Below are 21,915 nucleotides of genomic sequence, written 5' to 3' on the forward strand. Positions count from 1 at the left end.
CAAAGGGCTTACCGCCACGCCCCACCGCAGCCTCCACCGTCTCCGCTGCTCCAATATGTGATCCGTCTATAATCCCCTTCGCCTGCGCTTCCGCAGCCTTCATCTTCGCTCCTCGCAACTTCACCTTCATCTTCGCTCCTCGCAAAAGTTTTCAAAATTCATCTAATATAGACAACCTTCGCATCAGAAACTTTTGACCTGATCAACGACTGCGGTGTGGCTTTTTAAAAAAAAATAAAAATTTGTAATAACTGCCGCATCTAACTTATCAGCAGATTATTTTTAATCAGCTTATCAGCAGGTTATTCAATAAGCTGCAGCTGCCTCAAAGAGACTCTAAGCTATTTCAAACGAAACCATAGTGAATAAATTCCAATTGTACAACATGATCTTGAATCATTTTCCATAGCTCGGTAAAGATAGAGAGCCATATATGCTTGATAAAAAGAGGCATAGATAAATATATAACTATTTATTAAGTTGCTAATTACATGAAAATTTATTATTATTTATTAATTTATCTATTATCTTTATTTCTCTCTAGAATTAACCATGTTTATGAGGAAAGCAGAACTTATTAGAGCTTAGCAACCGCAAAAAGCAACTTCTGCCGCTCATTTTCAGTCTCTTCTGACTGCCCCACGGCCTTGCAAATCTCCGGCAATGAACTCCGACGAATCGAAGCATACACATCTCCATTCCAATCCCTTTCTAAGAGCTTATCTGCACGCCGCACCGCGGCCTTGAATTAACCTATGTTTATGAGGAAAGCAGAACTCATTAGAGCTTAGCAACCACAAAAAGCAACTTCTGCCGCTCATTTTCAGTCTCTTCTGACTGCCCCACGGCCTTGCAAATCTCCGGCAATGAACTCCGACGAATCGAAGCATACACATCTCCATTCCAATCCCTTTCTAAGAGCTTATCTGCACGCCGCACCGCAGCCTCCACCGTCTCCGCTGCTCCAATATGTGATCCGTCTATAATCCCCTTCGCCTGCGCTTCCGCAGCCTTCATCTTCGCTCCTCGCAACACTATGTCGCGGACAACCTTCGCATCAGAAACTTTTGACCTGATCAATGTTAGGAAGTAAGGCGAAATTGGCATCCCTATATGGATCTCGCTCATATAAATGAATCCCCTGTCCGCCCTCATCTCAACGTAATCGTGGCTGATAGCCAGGAGAATCGGGCGGCTGCTGCGTGACCGTTGATGGCGGCTATGGTCTCAAAGAGACTCTAAGCTATTTCAAACGAAACCATAGTGAATAAATTCCAATTGTACAACATGATCTTGAATCATTTTCCATAGCTCGGTAAAGAGAGAGCCATATATGCTTGATAAAAAGAGGCATAGATAAATATATAACTATTTATTAAGTTGCTAATTACATGAAAATTTATTATTATTTATTAATTTATCTATTATCTTTATTTCTCTCTGAATTAACCTATGTTTATGAGGAAAGCAGAACTCATTAGAGCTTAGCAACCGCAAAAAGCAACTTCTGCCGCTCATTTTCAGTCTCTTCTGACTGCTCCACGGCCTTGCAAATCTCCGGCAATGAACTCCGACGAATCGAAGCATACACATCATTCCAATCCCTTTCTAAGAGCTTATCTGCACGCCGCACCGCGGCCTTGAATTAACCTATGTTTATGAGGAAAGCAGAACTCATTAGAGCTTAGCAACCACAAAAAGCAACTTCTGCCGCTCATTTTCAGTCTCTTCTGACTGCCCCACGGCCTTGCAAATCTCCGGCAATGAACTCCGACGAATCGAAGCATACACATCATTCCAATCCCTTTCTAAGAGCTTATCTGCACGCCGCACCGCAGCCTCCGGCCTTGAATTAACCTATGTTTATGAGGAAAGCAGAACTCATTAGAGCTTAGCAACCGCAAAAAGCAACTTCTGCCGCTCATTTTCAGTCTCTTCTGACTGCTCCACGGCCTTGCAAATCTCCGGCAATGAACTCCGACGAATCGAAGCATACACATCATTCCAATCCCTTTCTAAGAGCTTATCTGCACGCCGCACCGCGGCCTTGAATTAACCTATGTTTATGAGGAAAGCAGAACTCATTAGAGCTTAGCAACCACAAAAAGCAACTTCTGCCGCTCATTTTCAGTCTCTTCTGACTGCCCCACGGCCTTGCAAATCTCCGGCAATGAACTCCGACGAATCGAAGCATACACATCTCCATTCCAATCCCTTTCTAAGAGCTTATCTGCACGCCGCACCGCAGCCTCCACCGTCTCCGCTGCTCCAATATGTGATCCGTCAATAATCCCCTTCGCCTGCGCTTCCGCAGCCTTCATCTTCGCTCCTCGCAACACTATGTCGCGGACAACCTTCGCATCAGAAACTTTTGACCTGATCAATGTTAGGAAGTAAGGCGAAGTTGGCATCCCTATATGGATCTCGCTCATACAAATGAATCCCCTGTCCGCCCTCATCTCAACGTAATCGTGGCTGATAGCCAGGAGAATCGGGCGGCTGCTGCGTGACCGTTGATGGCGGCTATGGTCGGCATAGGAAGAGCGAGAAGGTCGGCAATGAGATTGATGAAAAGGGAGCCCATGGAGATGAGCCGTTCCTGGGAGGCAGCAGGGGAGGTTGCTGCTTTGGACCAGGCAATCTCGAAGCCATTGGAGAAGAAGCGTCCATCGGAGGTGATGACCAAGGCTCGGCCTCGCCTGCCGCATGAGTAGTAATCGGTCTTGGCGTAGGCAAGGGCGGATCGTATCGCATCAATGAAGTCGGGGGAAAGGCGGGGCTCGCCGTCGCCGGGTGAGAGTGAGGACGAACACTCTGCTGCGTTTCTCAATAGTGCACATTTTGGAGTAGCGGAATCAAGATGAATCGTTGCTTCAATTCCCTGAATCTGGCAGAGAACTGTAAGGATTTTATTGGGCCTTTAAGCTTTGGTTGTAAACAGAGACCGTGGATGTTTCGTGTGAGGGAACGAAAGTTCGTCAGCGCCTTATCGGATGAAACTGGAGCTTGTAAGCTGAAGCCTATCATCTGTCATCTTTTTCTCTATACTCAGTCGTGTTCTTCGCGATCAGAAAATCTAGGGTAGACATTGAGATCCCTTACTTTCTTTGAGAGCAGATTTTCTACTCTTTGAATGTCTTTGAAGCGTTCATTTGACCTTTGAGAGATCTTTGAATAGAGTTTTTTTGAGTTGGTGAACAAATTGATCTGAGTTGCAGATCCGAGGTTTGTAGAGGTAAGCTTTTGCGTGTAATTCAGTATTCTAATTACAATGTTTATTTTAAATTATTTTTAGGTAGGACTATTTACCAGAGTTCAGTAGCGACTAGTGATGTTTGCGACTAAAATTTCAGTTTTGATTCCGACTGATGAAATAGTAGCCTATGTATCTGCTGGTACGGTGGTTTGTTTGCCAGTTTTTGCAATTTTTTTGTCTTTGATTTTTTTTTTTCATATGATTTGTTCATATGCTATTCAGAATGATAGCAAATATGTTGATTAAAGTAATTGAATGAACGCTGAATACTCTTACAGATTGCCTAAATTTCAGATTAATGAATGTGCCCGAACATTTTGGTGGGGGCGGAATGAAGTAGACGATTGGTGACATCACTCAAACTCTACTTAAATAAAAATCTTTTTTTATTACTACTTATTTTATTTATCTTATATTTTACTGCATCTGTTTTCATTCCTTTAAAAGTATAGTGTCTGGTCTAGGCTTTCTTCCTAGAAAACTATTTTTACCAATGGTTTTTTGCTTCTATTTTTCAATCTAAATACCTAGTCGAAAGATAATTTCAGTAAAAAAGTGGCCCTGTTCATTGCAATCTCTAATATTCATCTGATAGAAATGGAAGCACGCAAAAGAACTTTGATCAGAATGATGCTAAGTATGTGAATGCAACTATAATTGAAGCTGGTATGATTTTTAAACTTCCTGTTAGAAAAACTTTCTCGATCATAATTTCATCAAGAAGTCATTTTTTTTCGTAGGCACATGGATGCATGTAATCATAGTTAACTTTTAGGAACTATTGGGAAGATTGATTTTTTTTTAGAAAGTTTAAGTAAAAAATATATTTGTTCCTACACATTTTTTTCACTTAAAGTATAGATTAGAATCCATGATCTTATGATTTTCACAACCGATAAGTTAGAAATTAAGAAGTTTTGATTCATCGTAAGTACAATAAAAGATTGTTGATATTCAAAGATAAATATAAATGATAGTTTAAATCAAGGAAAGGAAAGAAAAGCCATTAAATAAAAATCTAACTAAATTATGTAAAATTGACACTTCATTATCTGACATTCCAAATTATACCTTTGCTTATACCCCCTTAAATTCGAGCTTCTCAAGTAATTGGAGGGTAGCTCTACTTGTATCTTAATTCACATGAAATTCTAGATCCTCAACTATCAGGGAGTGTAAACCTAATTGATGTCAAAGTTGGGCCATAAACATTATTGATCAATTTTAATTTTAACCTAGAAGCTTAAGATCATGAGATAAGGTTAATCAGTTAATATTTCTACACTATTTTTTAAAGTATTCTATATTGGGCTAGATCCATTTGACCCATTAATTTCATGAACTACTTGATTCCAATCGAGTTGTTATTTTTGATAGTACCTGTTAGTGACTCGATTAAAAGAGCGATTGAAGTTTGCGATATGCACCAATGATTAAACTTTAGTTTGAATCAAGAAGGTTAAATGTATTGGAGATTGCAACCATTTAATATCTCTTCATCACCTATTTCTTAACTATATGATGTATGAATAAACTAATACTCTAATTTATCTTAACACCAAGTTATAAACATCAAATTCCAACATACACAAATTACCTCTCACAAATGCCTTGATGAAAATATTCTTTATTTATTTGAGAAAAGCTATTTCTTTCACTTGCTTTGTATTTCTTTTATATGGAGCATGGATAGGGAACTCGCTATTTATGAAGCCTAAACAACAAAATCATATGCTTATCCAGATAAAGAACTCATTCACAATTTTGATCTTAAAAGGACTTAATTGAACTCAAATAATTTGAGTTCATTCATTGCCAATCAATAATAACCTGCTCAATTCCAAGTTATTAATCAAGTTTTATAGAAATAGGATTATCGGGAAAGACCAAAATTTTAATACAATCTAATCATATCTTGTGATCAAGTTAATTCTTATCAAAATATATGAATGACACTTTATTTAAAGAGATTAGTTCAACTAAATATATTAAATCAAATTAAAATAATCTAAAGTATAGCCATAATTAAGTCTTGAAACTTGGATTGATTCGACTCCCCCTGGTTTGCCTCTTTTTTATTGGCTTATGAAAATTTAGACTTTTATGGGTTAAGCTAGTTAACTAGTATTGCTTTCACCTGACTACCAATGAATTTCCGTTCTAAAGAGTTTGGTGGAGGCCATAGAGGAGAAAATGATTTCCCCAGGTAATCTAACGGAGGAATTTCCCATGATTGCTCACTCTCTTTCTCCACGTCGTTTTCTTCTCTCCCTCCTATCATTGATTAAACAATCGGTTGGCTACATATGTTAAAAAAAGAGTTTGAAATGCATTTAGTCGTATATTGAATTGCATTTGGCACATTTCATCATATATAATATGTATTTTTTTCATTTCAAAGTTATTGGGAACACAAACCCGCATTTTAAGAGCAAAATATTCTTTCAGATTTTCAGATTTCCAAATACTCAATTTGACGGCTATTCCAAGAGCTCAGGAAAACTTTGAAGTTAACTGAGAATTATTACTGGCTTGGGAATTGCAATCTTGCTATTTTACATGTTTGAAATCCTTCTTTTCCAGTTCTCCTTGCTGCATTATATAAAATCCATCCCATTACAATATTTAGATATTACAAGCTTCATTTGGTAGCTTGAAACTGTTGAGAATATGTTGGAAGCAGTGATTTCTGCCTTCTTCAGTTTGTATCTGTTGAGAACATGTTGGAAGCAGTGAATTTTGATATTAAAATCTCCATTTTGCCTTATACATTGCATTTAGTAGCTTGAAACTGTTGAGAATATGTTGGAAGTAGTGAATTCTGCCTTCTTCAGTTTGTAACAGTGGTTTCTTGTTGTGATGCTAATGATTTGAGTGTTATGTATGTAAATATGAAAGCTTAGGTGTTAAATCTGTAAATTTTTAAGGTTTGTGTGTTATATATGTAAATGCACCTTTGTTATCTTATTTAAAATGAAGTAATCATCATTCTCATGAAGACGAATAGGTTACTATACAATTTGTTAAGCATTTTATATGGACATATTCTTCCAATGAAAGAAGTTTAAACCCTTCTTTCATAGTAGTTGTTGCAACAATTTAAATTTTTTTGGGTTCACAGCTTTAATGCAAATTGAAGGTGATTTTACTTCATTGTGATTGCCTCATTTCTACAGTTGTTAAGAGAGAGTAGTTTGAAGGATGTGTTCTTATTTCGAGATCCACCTTATGGTTCATTTGGTTGCCAGCAGATAAAAACATGTTTATGAGAATGATAATTTCATTCTCACTTATTTTGATTGTGAAAGTATAATTATCTTCTTTGAGGGCTTTAAGTGTTCGTAGACTTTCAAAGTAATAACTGATTTCCAACTACATTCAAGCTAATAATGAATTCCAATAATTTCATCATTAATTTGAACATATTTTTAAACTTCAAAATAAATTCATTATTATTTTGAAATTTTGTCTCTGAATTATTAAATAAATGTCACAGTTCTGTTACAAACAAATTTACTGAACAATGGCAGAATTATTAATTTTCCAGAAACAACTTTCCCACACCTGCAACAAACAGACAACCAGCTTCCCCACAGCAACTTCCTGGGGCAGCGCAGCTAAGCCATACAGATCCTTAGTCTTTTCCCCGATTGCAGGGGAAGCAAGATATTCGAATCAAGTGTCGGAGCCATGCCCTTACTTTGGCGAGCTTCTTTGAAGGCAGTGGTTTAGGCCTTAGGTACAGGCTTGACCCGAGCTTCCTCCCTGCAAAGTGTTTCCTCCTCAGCAGCAGCAACTGGCGTAGACTCTGGCTCGGATTTGGTAGGAACCACGAAGGAGGGCATGCTAGCCTCCCTCTTGCAGCATAATCAATGAGCTGGTGGTGATCGCCTATCGTGGAGTCGTTGGCTCTTGATCTGACCGTTCATCCAAAGTCTCCTCAGCATCAGTCCTCAAGTAACTTGGACTTATGTCCCCCTCCTGGTCCTATACCTTGGAAAAACCTATACCAATCAAGGAAGGCTTTCACTCGATCAAAATCTATTCTTCGGTGGAGACCTTTTGTGTTACAATGGTAGTTTTAGAAACAGAAGGGACATAGTCCGAACCTAGGATCTTGCCGACGGTGAGTGCGGTCGCCTTCCCCCTCTTCATTTCCTCGACAGCTTCTAGTCAGACCGCATTCTTTTGTAGCATCTTGTAAGAAAGCTGAGAAATTTTCTCAATTTTTCGCTTCTCCTCTGCAATGTCTGATACTGTCCATTTCTCCACGATCATGACACTTAACTTGTGTGGATTCATAACTCTATTCAACACCATTTCGACGATTTACAAGAGAAAGGACAGATGCCTCTCTTTGATCGCTGAGGCCATGAACCAAATTCAGGGAGGCACGGTTTTCTTCTTGTTCACCTCGATGTTCAGATGGGTCTGGATCTTTCAGTCTTTGGTTGACCCAATGATGAAAAACTGCTACCAATCTTCAATTTTATTTTCAAGTCTGATTAGGAGGAACTTTCGGTCTACTCAAAAACAAGAGAGCCATTCGACTCAACTCGAAATGAGAAAATATATGAAAAGAGCTCCTACGACAAGGGGATCTCTCTTCGCCAGCACTAGATCACATGTCATTATGGCCTCTATTGAGTTGCTTTTGATCTAGGTGGAGATCACATCATAGTGGTTCATGATCAACTGCAACACCTTGCAAAATGTTAGTTGGAGACCCCCATGAAAATGATCTCTATAGAAAATAAGTTCCCTTTCAAAATCATCAGTCATCTGATCGTCCAGATCAACTGCGTCTAAATGGTGAACATCATGCTTATGTACCATCCTTAACTTCATGTTATTGGCTTCACCCCATATTTTAATAATATATGCAAATTTTATTTAATGCTAATTAATTTAGGTAGCAATCAGTAGGTGTTGTTCATATTAGATAAATTTAATAGATCCGGGTCTATCGAGGGCATATTTGTCTTATTTTGGCTCAACGATGATCGCGTACATTAAAATCTTGAACATGGATTGAAATGCAGACCACATGACTCGCTTCAGTTGGTCATTACAAGCTGTCTTGCATGTATGGAAGTGACACTAGAAGGCATGCTAGAAGCATGTTATCCATTTTTATTCAAAATTATAATTTTCTTCTAAAGGTTCATTCTTCAAAATCCTTATTAGCTTATATAGTTCATGTTAAAATTTTGCTGGCATTTTGATTTTTTTTATTCTAAAATTAAATTAAAATTCCTCATAATATTGCTCGAATATTAACATACTTTGAAATCTAAGAGCCCATTACCAAGTTTGATTGTAACATACTTTGAAATCTAAGAGCCCATTACCAAGTTCGAAATTTTATGATCTAGTTTATAAATTTTGGCAATGCAATTCTGTTGAGTAGACTTGCCATTACATCTATTGATTATTTTAGGTTCAATATCTTCCAAATTTTGTATATTTGGGCCGTGCTTCACTTAGATCAATGATGTAATACCCTTCATTATGGTTCTCGATGTTTGGGTCACAATTCATGCAGAACAATCAATCCAGTATAATAAAGCACAAATGCTCCTCTAATTTTCTATTTCCCCTCCTTTTGATTCAAATTAGCTGTTTCTATTGCTTATAATTTCATTTATCTCCAGCGATCACAGGCGATTACACCTCCTATAATGATGTTTTATACTTTATTATTTCTTTTGAATTATATGATGCGGCTATTGCTCCTTCGTGCTCTTATTTAACATTACTAGATTGAGTGGCTCAACCTCATCTATGTGAAACAATCATAATAACTGTAAGACCTCTCTCATCTCCTCTATCACTTTTATTCTCTTGTGATGTCAACAGAGTGATGTTAGATTTCATTGGAAAATGACTTAACTCAAGAATGGGATAAAAATCTTATGGATGAGGGTATTTTGATGCTAAAAAATGCTATATAATCTATATTAATAGACAATTTAGTTTCAAAAGGTAAAAAGAAAGGACATCTTTGAAAATTAAAAGCCAAACTAAGTGATAATAGTGAAAACTTAAAAGATGATATGTTTAAAGAAAAAAAAAAATATTTCAATATTAAAAGCCATAATAAGAGATAATAGTGAACTCTTATAAAACATTGCAAACAAAATGAGTGATTGTTAAAGCAAAAGCAAGGGCATTAAGGGATTTTTAAAGCAAAAGGAAGGGCATCTTTAAAAATTAAAAGCCAAACTAAGCGTTAATAGTGAAATCTTAAAGACACTATGAATAAAGTGGAAAATTTTAAAGTTATGGGTCTTTGTAAATCACAACCTAAATCTGAGGAACCCAAATGATATTATGCTAATTTCAATATTTTACTCGGTGGATTTTGTTTCTTAAGCTTATTTGGCGAAGCTCCCACTTACTCTTGGTATATTTCTTTTGGTACTTTGATGAATTCTTAATCTTTTTTTAAAAGACTTTGTAAATTATTATTGTGTTGTAAATTTCATGCTTATTCCCACCTCTAGGGAGAGAATGCTTAAGCCAATGCCTATGAATAGAATTTGAAATTTTAGATGAAATACAAATCATTCCCTTACTTTGATGATTTTGTAATTTTTTTTAAAGACTTTGTAAATTATAATCGTGTAGTAAATTTCATGCTTAGCCACACCTCAAGAGAGAGAATTCTTAAGCTAATCCATGTTAATAAAGATGAAATACAAATCATTCCTTACCCCCTCCCCCCCAAACCACAAAACAGACAGACACTGAAGTCATAAAAAATGACTGAAGAAATATGCACTACTCTGATTGTAGACACTAAATCAAGCATATTTTTAGAATTTTGTTCGTAAGAAATGGCTAAAATAGAATGCATTACTCAGATGGTAGACATTGAATCAAGCATATTTTAGAATTTTGCTTCACGAAAATATACAATTAAAAATAAGTTTTAGATCCCTATTCTGTAGGGGGAAGAATGTTTGAAGAACAAAAGAAAGAATTGCAGAGGAGAAGAACTTTTGAATTCCATTTGGTTAGATTATGGGTGCATTTGGCGCACCTTTCTTCTGTTGCGCGACACGAAACACATATTCATCTGTTTGGTTTCCGTGGTGCAGGCCCGTTTATTTTAACGCACCCAATAATTTGTGAAGCGGCCTCTGCCCCATGTTTGCTGCTTTGTAGTTTCGCTATTACCTCAGTTCCCAGGCTTCAGTCTCCGTTTGAGAGATCATGGCGAGAGCGAGCTGCATCTTGTTTTCAGAGAGGAATGGTGAGAGCGAGCATGGCACTGCATCTCAAGGACGCGGGCGGCATCAACAAGGCCCTACTCAACAGCTTAGTTTGCCCTATCTCTAAGCATCCATTGAGGTTTGTCTTCATTTTCATCCATCCTTTTGTTGTTTTGAAAATGTTTTCAAATTGACTAATGTTTCATTATTTTGGTCGGTCTCTCATTCATGTGTAGGAATTGTCGGAAAACTAATCTCTCATTAGCAATGCATTCATCGTCTATTTCTTGGTAGGTTTATTTTCCCCTAATTCTAGCATAGTTATTGCCCTATCTGTGGTTCCCTGTTGAAATTACAACGAGGAAATTCACCTTTTATTTTCTCTACATCTAATTGGAAGGACCAGGATCTCATAGTTCTCGCAACAAAGCTTTCAATCCTGCCTCTTCCGAGGAACGTGCATTTGCGTGCACTATCTTTAATAGAAGAACTGTTCTTTGCATTTAATTTAGTTCATCATAACAGAAGAAGCACGAAAGTCAAGGAATTTTGAGCATGATCTCTTATGTATTTTCTTTGAAGTTTTAAATTTGTTCCGGAGAATACAACAAACAACAACAACAAAGCCTTTATCCCACTACGTGGGGTTGGCTACATGAATATTTTTTCTCCATTGCGTCCTATTTGGTCATGGAGAATTTTGAAAAAAAATTCCTATCAAGGCTAAAAGAAAATACGCGAATATAAATATGTCAAATAGTGGAACCAAGGAGAGATGGGGGCTAGTCGCCCTTCAAAGATTTTTAATAATTATGTGATATCATATTATGCATTAAAAATTTTGTTTTTAGTTGTAATATTAGAACTTATGAGTCTTTTGGGGATTTTGAATCTAATTTCTGTTTTCATATATAAATTATGCAACATGGCTGGTTATGTTTTAAACAACACAACAATATGGGGCAGAAAGGTCTTCTTATCATAAACAATTGTTGCACAACTATTGTACAACTACACAAAATAAATAGATACATAGCTTCCCCCACAACAGCTTCTGTAGAACAGCTTCCTAACACAGTTGTTGCGCAAAAAACTCTTTTACAATGTTTCTGCTACCCCAAACAGACTCTAAATAGTCTTCTCAATACTAAAAAGGAGTTTTATTTATACCTACACTTTTAAGTGGGTTCAAACACTGCAACTTAGTGTTGCTTGTCTTCTACTCATAAAACAATTTTGTTAATTACAAGGAAAATTATTTTATATGAGTGAGCATTGCATATATGCGGGTTTAGTGTCAAATAAGTAAGGGTTTCCACATTATAGATGAATACGGACAAAAAAGTTAATCATTAAAATTAATATTATGATAGGATCTTAGAATATAAATACTCTCACAGGTAAATTAATGAAAGTAGCAGATATTATGGTTCATAGGAAGATATCTTATGTATTCAAGAAAGTAAATGAGTTGGAGAAAAGGCTAAGAAGATTGATAGCTTAGGTTTTAAACTTTGGTAATCATTAGGTGTTCTTGCGAGATATATATACACCACCAGTTGATGTGGTATATATATAAATCAAACATGAGAACGATCGACGAAGCGAAAAAATAGAACAAGAAAATTCACACCAGAAAACAATAACACAGCGGAACACAAATTTACGTGGTTCGACAAATTGTCCACGTCCACGAAGTTGCAGAGGATTTTACTACTTGAGGAATTTACACCAGTTGATCACCTTGACTTACAAGAGAAATCTCTCACTTCATTGCTTTCTTTTTTTCTCTTTTTGTTCTTCTCTCTCTACACTGAGATACACCGAAGAAACTCTACATCGAGATACACCGAAGAAGATAAACTTACAAGAGAAATAAAACATAATTTCTCTTCTGCCACAAGTCACCAAGAATAAGCCAAGGGAGAACAATTTTCTTCTTTCTTCTTCCTTCTTCCTTCTTCCTTCTTCTTCCTCTACCGCAAGGAACTATTTCTTGCACTTTTCTTCCATTGTCTCGTAGAAGCCCGAAGAACTCTTCCTCCATCGCGAGAAAGCCCGAAGAACTCAAAACGTGACTTCTAAAAATGAAGGAGAGTCGTGCAATACCTTTTATCACGAATAGTAAGGAGCAAAGAGATGCTTCGCTTCACAACAGAGGAAGGCGGGAGCGGTTGGCGCCTACAGTTCGCGAACGGGACGAACGGGAGCGGGAGACGCGACTCTTCGCGAAGCTGAGGGAGGCGCGACGATCAGGAGCAGGATCCTATAGAGGGAGCGGGAGAAATGGGAGCGGAAGCGGTTCGCAGTTTTCGCGACACTAGAAAAGACGATGCTTCGCGACAGTGGGATCGGAAGGCGGGAGGTGGGATCGGGCTCCAACACAACAATCTCCCACTTGGAGACCGATACACATGTTATAATGTCATCTCTTTCCTCAAACTGATATCCTCCACTGACAGTGTCACCTTTTTCTTCAAATAGAATTCTGCACTATGAATCCTCCAACTTGAATCATCCACCTCCTAAAACCCAAAGTCCTGTCGTCACTCCAGAAGACCAACTGAAGCTGTACACAACTTCAGTCTCTCAAGAGTAACACCCTTAATCAACATATCAGCAGGGTCAACATAGCTTTGCACCTCTAAGCTACTTCTTGAATTACTCTCGTCTATGCTTACAACTTCCACTGCATGAGCAATATCCTGTCTTTGTTGAAAGTCTTTTTCAACAGGTCTAGCCTTGTAACTCTTATTGCCATCAAACTCAGTTTTCACCTGGTACACCCACTTATTGTGTAATGCCTTCTTCCCCTGTGGAAGTTCTGTCATCTCCCACTTACTCGAACTTTCTTCTTACAAGATGCCTTCTTCCCCTGTGCCGAACTCGTACCTGAGATCTCGCCAGAATCTTTCCTGCACACTTCCTCAGCCAAAATCAAATCACGAATATCATCACATTTCAGTTTAGATTTACCTGCAGAACTACGAACTGCCATCCTCATGACTTCCCAACTATTTGACAATGATGCCAACAATATCAGCGCACGTATTTCATCATCAAAATTATTTTCAACAGACGACAATTGATTTGTGATAATATTGAAATCATTCAGGTGTTGAGCAACAGAAACACCTTTCGTCATCTTCAAATTGAATAAATCTTCATCAAATAGACTTTGTTGTTCGCAGATGACTTTTCATACATACCTGATTAGGCTCCCATGAGATCTGCAGTTGTCCTCTCCTTGGCGACGTTGTGTTCAACGGACCTCGATATGATAAATCGAATAACCCCCAGAACTTGTCGATCCAACAAATTTCATTCAGCCTCATCCATCCTTTCAGGTCTTTTCCCCAATAACGGAAGATGAAGTTTCTTCCCATAAAGATAATCTTCTATCTACATTCTCCAATAACCAAAATCTATGCCATCAAATTTCTCGATCCCTGAAGCCTTCACTTCATCTGTAGCTATCATTTTTTCTCAGATCCGAACAAAGCTCTGATACCAGTTGTTGTTGCGAGATATATATACACCATCAGTTGATGTGATATATATATAAATCAAACAGGAGAACGATCGATGAAGCAAAAAAATAGAACGAGAAAATTCACACCAGAAAACAGTAACACAGCGGAACACACAGATTTACGTGGCTTGGCGAATTGCCTAGGTCCACGGAGTTGGAGAGGATTTTACTGCTTGAGGAATTTACACCAGTCGATCATCTCGACTTACAAGATGAATCTCTCACTTTGTTGCTCTCTGTTCTTCTCTCTCTACATCGAATACACCAAAGAAACTCTACATCGAGATACACCAAAGAAGATAAACTTACAAGATAAATAAAACTCAATTTCTCTTCTGCCACAAGATACCAAGAAGAAGCCAAGGGAGAACAATCTTTTTATTCCTTCTTCTTCCTCTACCACAAGGAACTACTCCTCCTTGCACTTCTCTTCCATTGTCCCATGGAAGCCCGAAAAACTCTTCCTCTATCCCGAGAAAGCCTGAAGAAGAACTCAAAACGTGACTTCTAAAATTGAAGGAGAGCTATGTGATACCTTTTATCACGAACAGGAGGGAGCGAAGGGATGTTTCGCTTCACAAGAAAGGAAGGGGGGAGCGGTTGGCACCTACAGTTCGTGAACGGGAGCTGGAGACGCCACTCTTCGCAAAACTGAGGGAGGCACAACGATTGGGAGCGAGATTCTGTAGAGGGAGCGATAGAAATCGGAGCGGGAGTGGTTTGCAGTTTTCGCGACACTGGAGGAGACGCGACGCTTCACGACAGCGGGATCGGAAGGCGGGAGGCAGGATCGGGCTCCAGCACAACAGTAGGAGTCACATTAAAATTTTTGTTAGTGTAATTATAGATAAGAGTTTGAAAAGTAATGTTGTAAAAATTAATAGAATCGAAGATAAAATTATAATCCTAAAGATTATTGTTGATACTAAGATTTCTAATGTTTTAAGTTGTTATGCTCATCAAATAGGTTTAGATATAAATTAAAAAAAAAGGAATAACCTAAAAGAATTAATACAAATAATCTCTTGAAGAAAAAAATTTTTATTGCAGGAGATTTAAATGGACATATTGATAGAGTGGTAGAAGATTTTAGAAATATTAATGGTGACTTCGATTTTGGAGTGATTAATGAAGAAGGTAGGATTATATCAGATTTGGCTTTAGCTTATCATTTTGTTATTGCTAATACATTATTTAAGAAAAGAGATGAACATATTATTACTTAAAAGAAAAGAATGGATCTAATAAAATAAGAATGGATCTAATAAAATACAAATTGATTATTTTTTTATAAGAAAAAGAGATTGTCGAGAATGTAAAATTGTAAGGTCATTCAAAGTGCAAATTTAAGTACTTAACATTGATTATTAATTATGGATTTTAAGATGAATATTTGTAAGATAAATAATATAATGAAATATTGTCATAGAATTAGATGTGGGCATCTAAAACACACAAATAAAATTATTTTTATGAGTAAACTTCAAGATTTGGGATGTTCATGAAGAAAGTAATTCTATGTGGGATAAAACACCAATATTTTAAACACATGTAGTAAAAGATGTACTTGAAGAATCAAAAGGAAAAGTTTTTATAAATAAAAATAGTTGGAGGATTAATAATGTGCAACAAAATATAAAATATAAGAAATTGTGTTATAAAAATTTGTTTAAATGTAAAAGCTTAGGGAACTAACTAAAGTATATGGTGACCCGTAGGGAATCTAAGAGAATAAGATGCTAAGAATTCTACTTTTAGTTATATATATTTATAATATATTAAATACTAAAGATGGTGAAAAATATATGTATAAACTAGCGAAACAAAGACAAAAGAAAGTAATGATTTATTTAAGTAAATTGTATTAAAGATGAAAATCAAAAAGTGTTTTTTTGGAGGAGATATTCAACACAGGTGGGTGAGTTATTTTGATAAAATTTTCAATGAAATTTCTGAAAATACGATCAAATTTGGTGAACTTAATATCATTAATAATTATAAAACTTTTTATTTTTACCTTTGCATTAGTAAAAATGAAGTTGAGGCTTTAATAAAAACTAAGGGAGCAAGTCTACTATGGAAGATATACGATTATTGAGAGGTTTGATGGAAAAGTACATAGAGTACGAAGGATTTACATATGATTTTTATTGATCTAGAGAAAGCTTACAATAAGGTTTCAAGAGAAATTCTTTAGAGAGTTCTAGAAGAGAAATGTGTTGATATGACTTATATTCAAGTCGTTAAAGATATGAATTCTAGAGTTATTACTTGTGTTCGAACAGAAAGAGGATTGATCAAGTATTTTCCTATTTCGTTGAATGACATCAGGGATCAACTTTAAGCCCATATCCTTTTGTTTTAGTTTTATATGCTCTTACAAGACATTTGTAGGATGATGTACCTTGGCATATGCTTTTTGTTGATGATATCCTTCTTGTGGATAAGGCGAGAGAAATAGTTCAGGAAAAACATGAATTATGGAGGCCTACATTGGAGTATAAAGGCCTTTGTTTGAGTTGATATAAAACTGATTACATGAAATGTAATTTTAGTAGTAGTAACTCTAGTGACAGAGCTGTAACTATGGGGGATCAAATCATTAAAAAATCTGAACTTTTTATATATCTTCGGTCTATTGTTCAAAGTGATGGTGATATAGATGGGGATGTTATTAGTAGAATTGAGGTTGGTTGCTTGAAGTGGAGGAATGCATCAGGTTTATTGTGTGATAGAAAAGTATCGCTTAGGCTTGAAGGAATATTTTATAAGATGGTCGTGAGACCTGCAATGCTTTATGACTGAGAATGTTTGCTTTTGAAAGAGAAGCATAAAATAAAGTTAAGTGTTGTTGAGATAAGAATACTTGGGTGGATGAGTGGTTTGACACTTGGAGACAAATGCAAAATGAATCTATCCATAGATAGGTTTGTGTACCTCCAATGGCAGAGAAGAATAAGACAGACATCTTAGATAGTTTGGTCATATTTTTATGCCGACCATTTAATGAGCCGGTTAGGAAGGTAGATGTTTTAGATTCGACTTACGTTAAGAAAGGCAGAAGTAGAGACTTAGGCATATTGTATAAGAAATATCTTAATCTATTAGAATTAAATGAAAATATGACAGTATCTATTAGGAGAAAAAAGATTCATGTATCTGACCCCACTTAGTGGATAAAAGCTTGTTGTTGTTGTTGCACTTGAGTAAGCATGGTACTCCACATTTTTATTTTGCAACATGCCGTGAAATTCGACAAGTATGATGATTAGCCTTATTCCAACTACTTGGGGAATCTGTTAAAGTCTCTCTTAGTAATCATTTTGAAGGATCGGATTTATTATCTAGCACGGTTTATAAGCGCATTTCGACTAAATACTTGAATTTTTGAAATAGCTATAAAATATTGGGAAATTTACATACATGCCACATAAATCTTACGTATTTGCATATCTAACCCCCAAAATTTGATATTTACTTTTATAACATCTTGGTGTAATAAACCTATGCTTAAAAAGGCTTATTTCACCTTTAAAAAAATAATACTAGTGGTATTTTTTATGTGATGTTAAAGATTTGAGTGTTATTTATGTAAATATGAATGTTTAGGTGTTAAATATGTAATGTAAATACATAAAAAATTGTGTCGAATGTATGTAAATACCCCTAAAATATTTAATCTTTGTTGGTTAGAGTGAGTTCTAGTATATTATTTTTTTTGTCATGTATGGGGTTGCATGAACAGTTTAGGATTCTGTACTTTTCATCTGTAATGCTGTTGGAAGCAACCAGTGCAGCATTTTTTGCAATGAATGTTTTACTTTTACCATTCCTCGGCTGATCATTTTAGAAATTTTTACTGTAGGGTTTGACCATCTATGAGATTGTCAGATATGCACCACAGCATATCTGCTCTGCCTACGAAGAAGCTCTGAAAACAAACTGGTGGTGTTGTGTACTCTTTAGGCGATTGGATTTCACTGGTAAATTGGGTTTTTATTTAATAATTTGATTTTAATGAATTTTTAATGTAAAAAATTTAAATAAGTTCTCTACAGTGCTGTGCAGGGAAGCCACGTTTTGAGTTCGATCTTTTTGGCATGTTCCGTTCTGGACTCGCTGGATTCGCTCTTCCTGACTCCCTTTCTCATTTCTACTATGAATTGTGTGAGGTGGTTATAATTTGCTTTGCATTTTACAATTTTTTATTTTGTTAAAAGCTTCGGATGCTTACATACAAGCTGCCTTGTAGTTACTTTTTGAATTCCAGGATTGGTGGGTGGTTACTGCTAAAGTAGCATTTGATCAAACAATTTGGACTGCAACTTGGAATGGTATTTAATATCTGATTCTTGATTTCTTGCGATTCTAAAATTATGTTTAGGCCCTTGTTAACTGTAAGAATCAGAAACCTTTATGGTTTTTTTTTTGGTAGGGAAAAGGAGCAATTTGAATGGAACGATATTGATTGAAGATAAGGTTTGTAGAAATCGATTGAGATGGTTAATCAATGTACAACGAAAGGCAAAAAAATACTCCTACTAGATGAATATATAGAATTAGTGCTAGTGAAATACGAAGACAGGATTAATCTTAAGGCTATAAATATATAAGTTATTTCAAATAATTTGCAAAGAATAGGCTTAACTCAAACAATATATTTCAGGAAAGAATGAAAATTGAGCATTCATTAAGTTGGCTCTAAATAGTTTGGATAATGCTAATAGTAATGATGATGATGATGGCGATGAAGGGAATTGAATGAAATAAAATGAATTTTCAATAATTTATCGGTTTGTTTTGAATCTATGAGTATTTGAGTTTTTATTTTATTTTTTTAATTCCTTACATTCAAACATAGAATTAAATATTTGCAACTTTAAAATTAAGGTGATGAATGCTACTTACTCAAACCTTGTGTCTATAGAATTCATTCAACATTGAACCCATTTCTTTTTTTTTTTTTTTTTTTTTGTCATAGATTTAATGAAAATGTATATGATTCGTGTTGAATCCAAACCTGTTTTGTAGATCGCCCCCAAGGAATGATGAATGAGATTATCTCATGGACTGCTAGTAATTGATGGATGGTTCTCTTGAAATTTGAGTTGGACACCTATTAGCATGCTCATCGACTGAACTGGCTGTTCTGTTCTAGGGGTCAATAGCAAACAAAGATTTTTTGCTACAAAAACACATATATTCTCCTAATCTATCACTATTTTTGAAAATTATAACGACTTTTTTGTTAAGATTTCTGCTTGATTTATCTCATGACAGGCTGGGTTGAAACTGTGGCCTTTTGCGCATCTGATTACCTATGGGGTCATTCCAGTTGAGCAGAGACTTCTTTGGGTGGATTGTGTGGATTTGGTTTGGTTTTATGATACTTTCGACGTAAGTATCCTCCTTATTAGGCTTGTTGAAACCCTTTATATTATTACTGAAATGACAATATTGATCAATTGAGCTTTAAAATGTACATGATATCCCATTCCAGTTGAGCAGAGACTACTTTGGGTGGATTGTGTGGAGTTGGTTTGGGTTATGATACTTTCGACGTAAGCATCCTCCTTATTAGGCTTGTTGAGGCCCTATATATTGTTACTGAAATGACAATATTGATCAATTGAGCTTTAAAATGTACATGATATCTCTACAGTTACTCAAATGAAAAATCTGGAGAAAGACATTCAGTTGCTATATCTGAGCTGATTGTAGAGTCTTAATCTGCAGTTCCTGAGGTATTTTAGCTATAACCTCATTTTTCTTAATTATAGTACATTTTATGCAATATATATATATATATATATATATACTATTTATCCTAATCATACTCTCTCTCTTTCTTTTTGTAAGCTTAGATGTATGCTTCTCTGTAAAGAATGTGCAACTAAAAAAAAATTGTGTTATATTTTTTGGAGAAATGTTTTTATTAATATTTATTTAAGGTTCATGAAGTAGGAATCTTAGAAGTTAGATGGAGTTCACAGTACCTTGGAATTTAAAAGCATTTATGCTTTCTATGATAGTCTAATTTTATTATGAGCTCATCAAGAGTCGGGCAATGTGTTTTTGAGCTGGCTCATGCATGTTAAAATTACCCCAAGGGCCAACTTTTGTGTGTATGATTTGGGAGTCAAAGAAATAAATCGAGTTTGATGTCATTTCAAGTTATTTTGTAATCATTCCGAGATTGCTCAATTTTTTCCATTATTTTCATATAAGCATATATTTATGTCAAATGAGTGTTGTGCATTTGATCCTTCAGATTCTTAGTGTAACATGTAGCTTTTTTTTATTTATTTTTTTTTACTTTTTTAATTCATTTTTTGGGTGTAATTATTTTCAATTTGTGGAAGTATATTTTGGGTTAGTGGGAATTTAATTTTTGTCTTTGGCTGGACGAGATTTTAAGCTTGCAGAATCGATTTATTCGACTGTGTTGATGATCTACTCGGTTTGGTTATTCTTTATTCTCATGTTATCAGGAAAAAAAATATTACATATGGACTCTGGATGTGCGGACAACGGCCTGGATGTAGCGGAAAAATTTGAAGCTTGCAAAATCTTTCTTTTTTTCTTTTATTTTTGAAGTATGTTGGTTTAGTGTGTGTTTATATATATATATTTGAAAATAAATTTACATGTTTTTTAAAACAGTCAAAATAACTTTTAATTATTTTGATTATTTAAAAAAAACAACCCCACTTTAATCAGCTAAATATATAAATCAAAAGAAATAAAATAAAATTTAAAAAAATAGAAAATAAAAAATTAAAATGATCAATTTTTGTTTTTGGTTTCCTACTTTTTATTTTTATTTTGTTTTGTTTATGAAATAAAATTTGTTTGTATGTTTGATTAAGATATAATTGTTTTTTAAAATACTCAAAACATCTAAATTTTTTTTTGAGTGTTTTTAAAAACATATTTATTTATTTTTAGCAAAAATAAAAACATAAAACAGACTAAACAAATATCTTTTTAAAAAGAAAAGGAAAAAAAAACAAAAAATAAAATTGATCTTAAGCAAGGGATCAATTTTATTTTATTTTTGTTTTTGATTTTATTTTTGATTTTATTTTAAAAAACATATGTTTTATGTATTTTTAAACCATTTTATTTTTTTTGTTTCTAAAATCAAACTAATATATTTTTTAAAACACTTAAAATAACATTTAGATATTTTAAGTATTTTTAAATAATTATATTATAATTAAATAGCAAAATTTTAGTTAGATGGTGGTCATTGCATTAGAATATGTACATCATTAACATGTATTTCTATAAGTTGTTTTCTTATAATCACCAAAATTTCATTTTTTTTATATAAACATTTTAAATCGCCAATATTTGTATAACTATGAAATATCATTATATTTTTTGAAAAAATTACTTGTTTTATTTAAAATTAATTTACGAAATAAACAATAATATCCAAATAAAATTTGTTAAACTTGAATAAATATAAAACATAAACCAACATATAAAAAATCAATAAATATGATTAGAAATAAGTAAATGCATGGATCAAATAGATATAATTATTAAGAAAATATATGAGCTGAGGCCAGCCGCTAATTGAAATGGAAGCTGAGGCTTGCATGTAATGGTGTACTATTCATAGTTAGATTCCTTTTATGAGTACTATTTGGGTTAATCAATCATTATTGGTAGGACTTACGAATCTTATTTTGTATGAGAATCCTTGGCTTGAACAATGGAGAAGTTCTTAATACAGAAAGTGAAGTAAATTTAAAAAGGATGCTTTATTGCACTCCTAAGTCTACAAACACAACATTGATAAGTAAGGTGTATGGATCTTTTGGGCAAAAATTATCAATTTTCTTAAAATTAATTCATAATTTCATATTTGATTTCTTCACAATAATGATGTTGGATATTTA

General features: G+C 34.8%; 1 protein-coding gene and 1 pseudogene across 1 annotated transcript; one reads left to right on the forward strand and one right to left on the reverse strand.

Annotated features, from left to right (window-relative positions):
- Positions 1-577: 577 nt before the first annotated feature.
- On the reverse strand, positions 578-3,234 carry LOC110037029. The gene is given in 8 exon segments (XM_020741592.1): positions 578-1,190; positions 1,193-1,238; positions 1,493-1,639; positions 1,693-1,857; positions 1,900-2,046; positions 2,100-2,376; positions 2,463-2,791; positions 2,793-3,234. Coding segments are annotated over 8 exon segments (1,569 nt in total). The 5' UTR covers positions 2,841-3,234; the 3' UTR covers positions 578-780.
- A 14,498-nt stretch (positions 3,235-17,732) lies between these two features.
- LOC110037030 lies at positions 17,733-19,799 on the forward strand (annotated as a pseudogene).
- The last annotated feature ends 2,116 nt before the right edge of the window (positions 19,800-21,915 follow it).

This window comes from Phalaenopsis equestris, unplaced genomic scaffold (assembly GCF_001263595.1).
Source record: "Phalaenopsis equestris unplaced genomic scaffold, ASM126359v1 Scaffold214251, whole genome shotgun sequence".
In the NCBI taxonomy this organism is placed as follows: Eukaryota; Viridiplantae; Streptophyta; class Magnoliopsida; order Asparagales; family Orchidaceae; genus Phalaenopsis; species Phalaenopsis equestris.